General features: G+C 41.2%; 1 protein-coding gene across 37 annotated transcripts in view; it reads left to right on the top strand.

Moving 5' to 3' along the window:
• Positions 1–7,972, top strand: part of DAB1 (DAB adaptor protein 1) — a 341,210-nt gene extending 333,238 nt beyond the window's left edge. For all 37 annotated transcript variants that reach the window (XM_085511816.1, XM_015870667.3, XM_015870676.3 and 34 more), the window contains one exon: positions 7,268–7,972. Coding sequence is in view for 8 of the 37 variants with exons in the window: in XM_085511825.1 (XP_085367951.1) it covers positions 7,268–7,312 (45 nt within the window). In the remaining 29 variants the exon portion in view is untranslated. The remainder of the gene's footprint in view (positions 1–7,267) is intronic.
• The last annotated feature ends 6,488 nt before the right edge of the window (positions 7,973–14,460 follow it).

The following is a 14,460-nucleotide window of genomic DNA, read 5'->3' as shown; positions in this document are numbered from 1 at the left end:
CATAACGTATCAAATGGGATAAGATATCTCGCCCATAGACATAACAAACATTAAGTAAAATCATGTAATGATACAGGAATACCTCCACTCAAACTTGATGTGATAATCAGTAGAAGCAGCACATGTACTATCTGCATGTAAAATGAATTGAAATGGGTTTGTGTCTTTTGTCCTCCAACTACAAATTAAAGACATCTGAAAGTTACCATCCCTGATATTTGATATTAGCATTGGCCGACCAATGTTTTCAGAAACCTAGACAGAGGGGGAAGATGATCTTTTCATCTTTTGTGTTACAGAACACATTGGAAAATGTGGCTGCTAGTGGATGTTCTGTGATTTGTTTCAATACAGTATACATGTTCTACCAACGAGGCAGTAAAACTGTGAAGTGTTATGAGTGCTGAGCATTGTTATTCCATCCAAATACTCTCCAGTGTTACTATTTGAAGGATATGTTTCATTATCTTCTCCCTGCCTGCCATTCGTGTTTTGTATTACCCAAATTCGTGACCTGATACTGCTTCTGCACAGAGCTCCTGGAACAAATCCATAACAGTGGTAGAACCCGTTTTATTTTTCTACAGAAATCACACTGTTGTTTACCATTGACTTATCTGCCCTGAGCCTGCATAATCGGTTTCAACTCAAACTTAATAGTTTCATTAGGAGTCACTTTGTACACTGAAATGTGGTTAAGAAAAAATGTCTTACAGTAACTTAGCTTTGATCCACTTGGGAGTAATAAGATTATCTCTTAATAATATGTAGTGCTGAGAGGAGGCATCTCCCCCTTCTTCTGCTTCACCAACACAATGCTTGGCTCTTGGGGGCTGAAGCAAAAGCAGTGTTAAGCCTTGTGCCCCCGTGAGTCTAAAAATGACAGCGTAAGGATAGAGTCAGGCTGTGCTGGCTGCTTAGCAAGAACATCCATTGGTTATTGTACACCAACAAGAGCTGCTTGTGCAGATTGATGGTGGCACATGGCACCATTTGCCTTTGTCTGACTCCACCAGCACTGGCACAGCCAGCTGTCCCAGTTTCAGCCCATTTCAGGACTTCTTTCTTAGATGAAGAAAGAGGATTTGATTTTAAACTGAATCCCACGCTCTGCAGCCCTGCGTGCGTTTGTTTATTGTGGTTCATCATCATCAGGGTAATTCTGGAATTCATCACAAGGAGAATCATGATAAAATCTCTTTCTAATTTTCTGCCGCTAAGATAATTAGCATCATTTGTGAGCTAACCACATGCATTTACCTATCAGCAGTTTTGGAAGTAGCTGGAAGTGGTGGCTGAAGGTTGTTGCTGCAGAGTGCTGTGTAAGGCAGTCAAATGAGGGACCCCTTTTTGTTCTGTATGTGTATTAGACTTACTGAACTACTTTCTTTTACCTGGCAACTAAAAGGACGGTGTGTTGTCAGTCACTCCATATTTTTTCCATAGTTGCTGTTAATCCTCGTACAATATGGCATGAATTGGATATAATTATCCAAAATACATTCCAAGGATTGTTAGATAATGTTACTAATTATCATATTACAGTAACACCTAAAAGCTGTAGGCAGGAACAGGAAGCTGAAGGAGAAGACAGCATCTCTCCAGTGAAGTTATGCTGGCATCATTGTACCTCAGTACTGTGCTATCCAGCAGCAGGCTGTTGGAAATCCACTGGCTAAAACCAACCCATATAGTTCTGAAGCCTGCTATCATCTTAGTGATGGAAAATCTAATCTCTGTGGAGAAATATCATCACAGGATTTATTACTGCGTTGTGTACCGAGCCCCTCATTTGGGGAGGAACGTAATGGAGAGAAACATGTGAAAGAATCACAGTCTGCTTGAAAGCCACTTCTGTGTGCTGGATGGAGCATCCTTCCCTCTGTCAGAACATGGCTCTTCACACCAAGAACAGCACAGCATACAGCTCCAATGAATGGACTCTCAGCAGCAAGACGTAGCACTGTGTTCAGAAATTTCAAATACACTTCCTGGCATCCTGAAATCAGCTGTGCTGATGCAATATCTTAGCTTACTTCATCTTCGTGTATTCAGAGTACTCACATGCCTAGTATTTTCAGTATACCGTAGCAGTTTGGTTTCCTGGCTCCTTCTGATGCCCCATGTTCTCATTTAGATGAGTTCAGCATCTTCCAATAACTATCTTCATTTCTCTGTATTTCGCCTCTTCCCGTTGTGATCTTAACACTCTCCAAATCCTGATCCTACCAGGAGGCATTCATGCAGGCTGCTCTGCTACAAATGGCCATGGGTTCTTTGTAGGTAAATGTGACATTTTATGGATCAGTTACATATTTGTCCCTTTATGTTTGGAGATAAGGAGCAGCCAGGCCTGATTTTCAGTACATCAACTATTTGCAGAACTGTTCATAGCAAGATTTGTATCTAGTTGTCTTCCCTTTGTTCAGAAATAGTGTAGAGGATGAAGAGAGAGAACAGTAAATAGTAAGACTGCCATCTTCAGCTGACTTACACTTAATCCCTGCTGCTGTCTTTAGGCTGTGTAGTGGATAACCGTGGTTAAAAGAGACAGTGGAAAGAGTCAGTATGCCCTGAATACTGGGATCTCTTGTCAGAAATGCTGCCTCACTCCTTATGGACCATACAAACTGATTCCTGTAGGCAAATTAGCAACAGAGTGAAAGTTCTAAAGGGGAATAAAGGGATATTCGGTACTGAAATTAACCCAATAAAAGTAACTCCAAATGCTGGAATAAATACAGCTCTATTGATATGCTTCCCAGTCCAACACTTGCTCTGGCAGTCATTCACGAGGGATTCTCAGGAAACCTTCAAAACATTTGCGGCTAGAACATATCTTCCTCAAAAGCTTGTTTGGTTGTTCTTTGAAATGTGTGCAGACAGTTGTAAGCCCTCAAAGTATGTCACACCCTTCATGATGCTATCAGCACTGTCAGGAGAGCAACAGCGCATTTGAATATTTGTCTATCAGCTTTTGGTGGGACTTGGGTGGCCCGCTGCCATCTCCCATCTCGGACCATGTGCCATTCTTTGTGATGAGTGTTCCTAGTCATTTCAGTCAGATCCAGAACGGACTGCTCTAAGTCTTTATCTAGGCTGTGACTACACAGTTGGCAGCAGTAGCAACTTAAGGACAAAGTATTGGCTTCATCTGAGAATTCAGACAACCTTGGGAGGTCGTACAGAGCTGCTTCTGAAACCTGCTACTACTTTCTGGCCCCTTTCAGTTGCACTTAGAATCTGGGTGTGCTCAGACATGTATTTGTAGGATCTGTTGCCATCATTCATCTGTCTCAGTAGGAGCTGAACAGAGTCAAGAGTAAAATTTGTGATGACTTTAAGTGACCTATTCTTGCCGTGGGCTCCGGAGCTGTTATTCTGCAAGAAAACACAGCAGCAAGCAGAATTAGGAACCTCAGGGAGACGTTAATAGGTTGTGCACTTGGAATGGATCACAGTTTAGGAAGCACTGCAGAGTTCATCTCTTGTCAGTAGTTCTCAGCTGTTGGTTTTTGGTTTTATTACCAGTTTGTGAATGTGTAGCATCCTTCTTGATGAGAAGATTTACCGAGTTTTAAACTACTAGATACTTGGGACTAGGAGATATTCCTGGGCAGGCTTGTAGTAAGAACACAGACACATTCCAGCCACAATCCCTAACTGGCAGGTTGCTATACTTCTGCAGCTAATAGAGGCTAATTATACTAAAAATAGGCAAAATTGAGCCACAGGCTGTAATTGGGTGAGTAGAAATGACTGGTGTTACCGCCAAAGATATTTGAATATTGCTTGCCGAGTGTACTGTGTCCTACTTTATTAAATCAGCATGCAATTGAGAAGATGCATTGCACTCCTGCTTCCCTTCACTTGCATCCCCAGCACAAGATTCTCATTTCGGCTAGTGCTCCAGCACTCTTATTTCATGAAACTCAAATCATTTGAGCCTGCCCTTTCTGATCAGTCAGCCAGGAGTAAAACCAGTGCTGAGAATCTATTGCAAAGGGCAAAGAAATCTCTGCAGGCCTCACCTCTACAATTCAGTACAAGTTGCCTGGAGCTTTGCACATAGCAGGGTGCCTTGCAATGATGAAAGGACTACCCGTGTAAAAAGAACTGCTTCCTAACAGAGTCCTGTGTTACATTTTGTGAGCCAGCTCACTGACACGGACCCAAGTAAATACTGGACGTGTCAGAGATTTCTCCCATGTCTGCTGAGGGCCAGATGTTAATACCTTTAGATTGGATGCAACTTCATTTGTAGTGAGTACGTAATATTATTCAAGACCATTAGGAACCTCGTTATGCAGTGTAGGCTACCATGAATTCCTACTGCTTACTACGGTGTTTGTTGTGCAAAATGTTCCTTAAAATTGGAACAACAAACAGATTTTAAGCATGATGTGTCTCTGGGATATGTAAATCTGTCATACGAAAGGAGAAATTTCTTTGACAGTTTCTGCAGTCAGATTCCAGAGAGCTTTTAATTCAGCATGGGAGAACATACTTCGAGTTACCTGTATATTTGGGTGTTTTAGCTTGAGGCAATGTACCCTTGGACTTCCCCTGTCCAACCTGGCGCTTCAGTCAGATATCTGATTTGTGAGTTCATATCCTCATTCTTCGGTATGTCCTAATTTAAAGGCTACACTTCAGCACAGGAGCCATGTCAGTATGTGGGGGTGCAGGTTAATGCTGCTCTGATAGCAGCCTCCAAACACATAGGAAAGCATTTGCTTTTTAAACATCTACCAGAAACTGCATAACCCAAAGTTGATGGAGCCCTTCAAGTGTAATTTAACAGCAAAACCAGATGCTGCCACTTGTCTTCTTATTTTATCCCTGCAGGCTGATGAATGCACGTCAGGAGTGCTTTGGGGCCAATCATATAGAATTGAAAACACTCAATCGGAAGCCTTGTATGCCATCTTATTTAATCTTTTCTTTTTTTCTCTGAAAAAGACCCATTGCTTTTTTTTTTTTGTTGTTTGCTGGTTTACTTCCCTTTGGATCTGTTCCAAATGCAGAAATAGAGGTAGAATGCAGATGTCAGTGAAACAGCTCTGTTAAAACTTTGGCTCTCCTGCCTTTTACTTATATGTCCTGTGATTTTCATGTAGAGGGCATAAAAAGAAGGTGAGTGGGGTATTTCTGCTTCCAAGACCTTCCCAAACCATCCTTGTGAAAGCCCTCCTGCCTGTTACTGGGGGAAGCTGTCTGGGAAGTCAGCACATCTCGACTCTCCTTCTGTTTCTCCTCTGACTTTTACTGCTCTTTTTGCTCTATGAAGGGTCACTGTCGGTTGGTTCTTCACAGATGCCATTTGCAGTGTTGAGCTGCAGACAAGATGCACTGATGAATTGTCTTAGAATAATATTAGAAAACAAGTCTCATGCACCGAGAAGAAAAATCAGGCATCTAAATGGGAAAATGACCTAAAGGAAGACGTAAGAGCACGATTTTCACTCAAAATACTAAAAATGTGTTAGAAGAAAAGTTACTCAAGATGCTGAGAAATGAAGGCTGTTGCCATATGAAGTGTACGTTAGATAAATATTGAGTATGGACAGAAGGCTGAGGCTTGTAATTCTGGAGTCTCCATCATGGACTGTTGAAAGTGCCAGTAGCCTACAGCGAACTCCTCTTCCAGTGATGCCGGGTGACCCTTGGGGTACCTGTTCTTTCCATGTGTCTGTGTACCTTACAGACATTAGAGGACACCTCTAACAAACACATCTGATATTTCAAAAGGCTTTTATTTTCCCTAAGGAACTAGAAAAACCAACGTCCTTTGTTACCCTTTTCTTCTCTTTCCTTGTTGCTTCCCTTTGCAGTCACCTCAAGTTCAGCACGTGCTTGAAAAACAGCCTGGTGTGTGTCGGCTTCCCCTATTAATTAGTACATATTTTCTCTGAACTGGCAATGATGGATCATTCTGCCAGCTCTGTGTCTGCAGTACTTGAAAACTGGCATAGGTGGGCTCAGCACACAGGATGTGAGGTGCAGTTATTTACTCTCACTCATCTCTTCTGATTACCTTTGGTTTTTCAAGGTCATCAGATGTATTTGCCTCTTGCTGTGGATAATTTCAGCAGCCTTTATTTAATCATTCAGGGAGATTTTTCTCATTCTCTCTTAATGCTCATAGTGTGCTCAGGGCTTCTTTTAGGCAAGAAATAGGGAAGAAGAGTCTCTGCAGGCTGCAGAAATGAAGCATCTTCAACAGTAGCGATTAGCAACCAGTGCCACCTCCTGCCAGGTATTTCTGTGGTCTGCAGTGCCCAGTGCTTTACCAGCCTTCAAAGGGCTTTGCCTAAAGACAGCTTTTGCTGATACTGCTGCAGCATGAGTTGACTTGAACTTGGTTAAATTCAACTCTGTGGTGTGGTATTTGAATATTTATCAAGCTGTGGAGAGTTAATGCAGTATGGCATTAATTAGCCCTTTTGCCCATCTTGTTCTTTTCCTAGATGTCATTCTTAGTTTAATAAATTAGTTTCTGGAAATGAAGGAGAGTAGATTGCAGGCTGCATGGCTGCATTGCCTCACTCTGCAGCCAGGATGAATGTAGCATTGAGAAAGCACTGGGTATCAGCTATGAAGGAGCACTGAAAACACAGCTGCTTTCCTCAACATCTAGGAAATTCCTAAGAAAAACCGCCATCCTTTCCTCCCTGCTTTAAAAACCGTACTAATGGCTGTGCAGAGCCCTAATCAAGCTGCTCAGAGCCAGCTTTCCTTTTCCATCACAGGCAGCACACACCACATCGCTCTGAAAATACTGCTGTTTCCAATCCCTTCACAGCTTCATTAGCTCAGCTTTCAGCAGCAGTTTCTGCTTGCAGTTGTTTTCCTACATGAGCTGTGTGAAATCCACAGCTGAGTACTGTCGCTGTTGGGTGGGATGCTCAGCCCGATGCAACAGCCTTTTGTGCCAGCTGCATTTCTGGCCCGTAAACTTCAAAACGCCCATTTGTACAAAAATCATTTCATTTCTCCGTGTGTCTATACCCAGCAATACCTCCTGAGGATCGGTGCACGGCCAATATGGAAGAGGAAATTGATTGTAAGCATGCCTTTCCCGAAATAATGTCACATTTCCTTCACAACCCAACTGGGGTGCCGCGATCGCTCAAAGCAGCGCAGAAAACAAACACTTCCTTTGGGTTTTGACTCACGAGGTATTGCTGTCCTCAAACAGATGTTGTGAAAATGTTCTCAAAATGTCTGGAGACATCTCTGCTTATTTTATTTTTATCATCCCCAGGAAGCAGAACCTCTCTACGCCCAGATCAACAGACCTAAGAAATAGCATTGGTACGGGCTTGCGGTGCTCCGAGACTCGAACGAAACTCAACCACCTGGCAGGCCTTTGGCTCTCATGCTTTTTTCCGATTGATTTTGTCTGGCAAGGATAGATGATTGCCCTCCTGGACTGGCTCTACGAGCATTCCTGACAATTTTTGGCAACCGATGGCAGATCCCTATGGCAGCACAAAGTGACAGCTCCCCTGCTTAGTGTACCAAGAGTCCGGCCCTGTCCCCACAACTCATGGGTATCCAGACTAGGAAATCTCACTCCTCGCTCTTCTTTTCAGCATTTCTTGTTTTGTGTATGCCACATATAAATGATGAGCATTCCTTTTCTTTTGAGCAAAAAAGCAGAATCTGTATGTAGCAGTGGCATTATCATTCAACAGCCTTTTTGGGCACAAGTTGGCACTTTTTATGTCACGGTGACATGTTTTTCATCATCACTTACATCAGGCTGATCCTGACTTTTGGTTTTTTTTCCCCTTGCGTAGGCATATTTGAACAGCAACAACAGAAAAGCGCTGGCAGTGTCATTTTTTTTTCTTTGATATTTCTTATTCTGTTGTTTTGTATGAGTGACAGATTCAAGAGCAAAACGCCTCCTGCAGAAATGATTCTTAACTTGAAACCACGGAATAAAAACTCTGTTGTTTATCCATCCGGACTGAAGATGTTGCCAAATGTACCTTTAAGTTCTAGCGCATTGTGAGGAAGAAATGCTGCTTTTCTGTTTGAATGCTCATTTTATTGTGGGTAGAGGAAGGACACGGAGTCCCACCGATGGAAGAAACAGAAGATTCTTTCCTAGGAAACTCTAAACAAAGTACAGAAAAGGAATATTTTTATTTCTTCGATATCTTGCTGCTGTAATGCTATGCAGACAAGTGTTTTCTTCTCTGTGTGCCATTTTTGATGAAAAAAAAAAAAGAAAGAAAAAAAAAGAAAAATCATTTGCCAAATAATACTGATGTGATTCTGGTTTAGGAAGTCGGATGAAACGGACTTTGCAAATGGGACAAGGGTGGCCTGGATTTTGGAATAACGAACTGATTCTGTGATCGAATTGTTCATCTTTATCACTTTTTGTACATCAGAAAAAAAAAGAAAAAAAAGAATCAAATGGGATTTTTATTTTATAACTTGAAAAAAAAAAATCTTACTGTTAAACTCTTTAAATGTTTAAGGGGAAATGGCTTTAAGGAGTTTGAATGAAAATTGCCAGGTTTTTTTGTTTGGTTGGTTGGTTGGTTGATTTTTTTGTTTTTGTTTTGTTTTGTTTTTTAATGTAAATATCAATGTTATGAGAATTCTTTTACTAATGCCATTACACGGTAGAGAAGGTAGCGAGTTGCAGTGCTTGGGAGGTGTGGCAAACCCAGTTTGTGGTTCTCACGTCACGTACGTTTTCTCACGTGCTTACGGTAATGGGCTGAAGCTCAAGTGCATGTGCTGAAGGCAATCAGCTTGTCAGCAGCGAGTGAAATTAATGGGAACACATGATTTGATGGCGTAGCTTCTTCACACAGGTGTACTCCACTAACAAGAAATCATGTTTCATTGGCATTCCTTTATGATTCCAGAACCTCTGCATAGAAGTCATCCAGCTGTTTACACGCAGAATGAAAGAATTTGAAACTTCCATTTTTTTTACATTTATGAAGCAGAAGTGCAGTGTTTGGGTTCATACGTTTAGCACATGATTTTCATAAAGAATCTATATATTTTTGCCCTACAGAGAATTCTTATACAGGTCAAATGTGTTTTCCTGATGTTCCTATGCAGTTACAGTATATTGAATTTAGTGGTTTAACACTAAAAAGGAAAAAAAGAGGAAAAAAAAAAAAAAGAGAAAAAAAAGAAAAAAATAGAAAAAGTGAAAAAGGTTAAAGAAATTAAATGATTAATCTGTTTTTAGGGTTATTGTGCAGATTTTGTTTTTAAATTGACGCATTAGGACTTGCATTTTTGTCATGGTTAAAATAGGCCTGGAGTTATATTCTACTTTCCTTCATCTCTTTGATAAGCTAAAAATGGTTTAGAAGGCAAAATAATACCTGGGGTGGCAATTGTTGATGTGTACAACCAAATCTCACACCATGATTCCAATCTTTTATTTTGAATTAGAGAAATTAGAGCAAAGTGCATTGCAGAATGTATGTGAATGAAAAAATTAGCTGTGAATAGACCTACTGAACATGCAGAGAAGAGGGCTTTTATTCCCATTCACAGTCGTTTGATGCTTATCCCTTAGACATGTGCAAACAGTTTTGTAGCGAATCTTTATTTTCCCATGAGAAGGAAGGTTGGTTTTCTAACTGAGAGGATGAACTAAAACCTGGTGAGTTGAGTGTTTAAGGATTAAAAGCAGAGGTAAAAACATTTCCGAAGGACATTTTAATCCTGTTTTCCTAATTTGCACAGTGGTGCTACTTATTTCCTCAGCAACTCTTTTTGGTTTTATCCTCCATACGGAACCAAGAATTTTGACTCATCGTAGACATTTGAGGTTCAGTCTAGTTAGTGCATTTCCAGTTATGGGGTAAAACGTTGAAAGAAAAAGAAGAGATTTATGCCTCAGAGGATCCATTGACATCATGTCGGTAGGAAGCAGATGATTTCTGTAGCTCTTGCAACAAATAGGTGCAGAGGGAACGAGGCTGGGATTGTAGCGTTTCATGGGAGACAGCTGGGCCATCCCCATGGGCCACTGTCATACCATAACCAACACTGATAAATAAATTCTTACTTGTTGTGTCATGCAATTACATTGTCTTAGTCACGATTGGGATATTGAGTTGAGAGGAATGTGCGGCCTCTGCACTGCACCGGTTCTGTAGATAAACTCGAATATCCAGCTTGTGCAATTGTTGAATCCCTTGTCCTTCACTAGCACTAAATTTGTCACTTTAAATTTAAAAACCAGGGAATCCCACCAGCCATCCTGTTGTCATCCCCCGTAGATTCTTGATCTTTACCTGTCATGAAGAGATAGATCGTAGTCATCCAAGTGTCTGACAAAACCTTTCATCTAATAACGTACTGGGCACCTTCTTTGCAAAAATGTTTACTCCGTGGTTCTCATTCATTTTTATTTCTGCATTCTGACACGTATTTTTTTAATAAAGATGAGAAAGATAAAAATGACTGTTGCAGTACATTTCTAAACCTACTTTAACTTTACCTCAGATAATGACCATTTGTTAACATATACGGACACATTATTTTTAACTTTATGTATAATGCATTCAGCAACAATGACGACGACAACGAAAAACCCAACAAGTTTTTAGAACTTTTCCATTAATTTCTGTAACACACCATGTAATACTGTTATGAATAAAAACATTTTAAAAAGGCGTCATTTCAGTATGTTTGTTTCATAGCTTTTGCTCCTCTATGAAAGTCCTGCCATTTGCACAGCTCAGCGTGGATATCTCTGTCATAGTCAGTAATTGTGATGGCTGCTGTACATCTTGGACAGGAGATAAAGAAGCGCCTTGCTTTGGGTAATATCTAATCTCAAACAGGCTGGGTGTTGCTTCTCTTGCAGAGGTGAGGAATAATAACATTTTTTGCCAAGCAAGGTAAGTACGGAAGATTTTGCCTGAAATTTCTATGTGAAATATGTCTATATGCAAGAAGAGAGAGAGCTGTAAGTATGTGTGTGTATTTTGTTCTATTTCTTCTCCTTGCTGCCTCATGCCTTTCTCATCTGCTCCAACTGTCCAGCAGGTCATGCTGCTGCATTCATTAGGGGCTGCTGCCACCTAAGCAGAGTTGGAGTCTGTTTATTTTATATAAAAATGCCCAACTCAAATGTAACTAGTTGAAGAAACAATTCCAATTTACCTAAAGTTAATGAGGGCCATGATCTCCTGTACTGATGGGAGCATATTTAGCAGTCAGTTTTCAGGATCAGCCAACAGTTTTGCAGAAGCAAGGACTCAAATGGACCTCTTGTTCCCATATCAGCATCTTCAAGGAAAGCAGTTGTGTAGGCTGGGAGCACGCAACCTCAACTGGTGTACGCTGGATTCAAGGTGATGTTTCTTTCTTTTTCTTATTCTTTGTTTATTTTCTTTCTAAAGAACTCCTGTCCCATCAGGTTCATGTTTATTTCTTTTCTGGCAAGTATTGTCTTCAACCAGAAGAATATCGTTTCAAAGCACTGATAGGAGGTGAAGAGAACGACTGCTGTTGTGCTGCAGAGTTTCAGATTCGTTGTCTGCAGCTGTCTCTCTAAGCCAATTTGGGAAACACACAATGGTAGATGAACAGAGTGGAATTCCATATAGCTACTACATAGTGCATTTTTGGGGTGAGTGTGTGAGTCTGAGCCATCTATTCCACTTGAGCGTGTGTACTGGGTTCCTAACTCTGTCCATATGTTGCATGCCATGCTTGTGGCTTCTGATTCTTCTCCTGCATGGGGAACCAGTGGGACTTGTACCCTTTTCCTGGCTCTGCACTCATGGTACTATGACAAATAACGTCATCTGTATGTTATTTAGTGAACTGTCTTGGGCCAAGGTCTTCCACAAGCTGCTCTACTCAGACAGATCCACTTTTTAGGTTCAGGCCCATTGGGAGCCCTTTCTGACTGCTAAAGATAAAGCAGAGAGCTGGTATGGGGAACCAAAAAAGGGTGATTGGTTTTTTTTCCCTTTCTTTGCTTGCTGTATCAAAGTGTGCGGAAACCAATTTATACATTTCAGCGTGATAGTGAGGAATATGGGGAAATACTTTGATACGATATCATGATGACTGTAATGGCTGTCTCTTTCTGAAATTATCCTACAGGAGGCTGGAAATAGCGGGTCTATTAGTGAAACGATTGTCCAGCTATTAGTTTGTAGAGCTTTAAATAGTCTTATCTCAATGCACGTGTTTGCCACATGGCTCATCTGTCACCTCTAAAATGTTTTATCAGCACCTGAAAAATCTCTGCAGGAAGAATAGCTTCAAATGTTACCCAATCAAGTGGCTTTCAGATATAGTATGGTTTTTTTTCCTAAAAGGTCTTTCAAGACCTGATGCAATTTGCCAGCTTTTCAGTCCTGTTTCATAGCTCCCGCAGCACCACTTCTATAAATAGCTCTAAGCAGAATAGAATGGATATCACAATAGATTAAAAGAAAAACATGTTAACGGGCAGCAAATCAATGTCCATTCAGCCCCAGACATTTGTGAAAATAAAGGGTTATGAGGAGTTATCGCCATGCACCAGCAGTGTAAAACTTCTGTTGCATCGCTGTGTTTCTTAATGGGGGCATGGGAAGAGCTCTATGTCAAAGCGTATTTAGATTATGAGAGTTGAATTTTTTATTCAAAGAAACGGTTTCTAGTTTGAAGGTGAGTTTGGGTGTGCATTACCGTGAAATCTGATGGAGATGAGCTGGAGACAAGGGATGTGGTCATGGTGGTTTTTCTTCCATTGCCTACTTGGTGCTGTAACAAAAACGGCAGCGCAACAGTCAGTTGTGAGTGAACGCTGTAAGTGTCCCTTTGGCTCTGTTATTTGTAAACTTTGTCATGTATTTGCCACCTTATGCTCCTCCCCATTAATATCTGTAAGAGAGCCCCCTCTTGAATGAGCCATCTGTGTTCTTCTGCAGGAGGAAATACATTGTGAGTTATGAAGCAGGGAGTGAAAAGATTTTCTTGGAGGAAGAGAAATAGAAGCTCTTTTTGACCACTAACTGCAGCATAAACAGCTTCTTGCTCCCATTTGACCTTTCCCACGGAGGGCCTTTCATCACCGATATGTTTCAGAGCTTTTCTTTGGGCAGAAAGCTGCCATTTAAAAAGAATTGCCTTTGGTGAAACTGTATGGGTTTTATTTACAGGAGCAAGGGGTTACAAACTTAACGCTGCTGTTATGAACCCTACAAAGGGTACATTGCACTTGAGAGCTCGGTGCTCATGATGGACGCTTAGCAAGTCTTCGTTTTCAAATGTGATAAAACCCATGTTCAGTGACTTAGCCTCCACAAGGGCTAAGTGCTTTGAGGTTTAAAAAGCAGCTCAGCAGGCAGCCTGGCTATTACAGCAAGCAATGAGGAAGGAACTGAATTGTGGAGGGAGGACATGGGCAGTGTTACAAGGCGACATTGCCACACAGACCAATGGAGTGTCAGTTGTCCTCATGGAATTTGGCAAGTCTGGTTGTGCCATTCAAATTTCTTTGAAGAAAAAATAGGTTAATATGCAGGAACTTCTTCCTCCTTGGTCCCTGCTGCGATTTTAACCTAATGCCTTTCTGTTAATTGAGGAACAGAGATGAGCAGCATGTCAGCAAGCAGGAGCAATCTCCATGCACTGAGACATGGTCCAGAGTGTGCGCTGTGCTTCTGATTGTAGCTTCTCTTTTGCTGCTGTTGCAATACTGGATGTGCACTGCATTTCCGAGCTACCAAAGTCATCTGAATGGGGAGGTCTTTCCTGTAAGTGAGCGATGGTGAGGAGTTTTTTTGTTGTTTGTAAATAATTAACAGTTAAGTCAATTGTGTCAAAGGTTAAGCTAGCTGTATCAGATCGGCACATCTTGCTTTAATCTGGGGGCAAAGTCATTTAACACAAAAAATAAGGCCAAAATGAAAAGCTTTGCTCACTCTCAGCCGTCTTTCCTACTGGTTCACTCTCCATATGTGGAGATGACAAGGCTTCTGGTTGCTGACTGCCTGTTTAGTGACAATTGGTGGGAAACCTCAGCCTGCAATGGAAACTTTTTGTTCTGATGAACATCCTACAAGGGATCAGTTTGCATCCTTCTCTCTGTTAGATCATCTTCGCCAAGCTGCCAAACTAAAAGCCACTTGCTTATCTGTCAGAGTTGGTGCCATCTGTGAGATCGGTGTGACATATTAAGAGGTGTCACAGTTGCCTGGGTCATTACATTGAGATTGGTTTTGAATTGTGTCAGTGAATATGATTGATTTTATATACAGCATCCATCATTCCCATAATGAGCAAATTCAAATGGATTTATTCCTTGTGTCATTGAAGCACTGAGCCTTGGCCCAGAGCGCTCAGTGCAGGAATGTCTCCTCAAGAACATCTGCTTTCCCAGAAAGCACAACAAAATGTAATATTTTGTGCAAGCAAATGCAGATTTGGAGAGTTTTTCTGCCTCTGTGATGCTTATGG

The sequence above is a fragment of the Coturnix japonica genome, chromosome 11 (assembly GCF_054131305.1).
Source record: "Coturnix japonica strain WE chromosome 11, WE-NBRP24, whole genome shotgun sequence".
Lineage (NCBI taxonomy): Eukaryota > Metazoa > Chordata > Aves > Galliformes > Phasianidae > Coturnix > Coturnix japonica.
The sequence above is the reverse complement of the archived record's forward strand: the minus strand, read 5'-3'. Positions and strand labels throughout refer to the sequence as shown.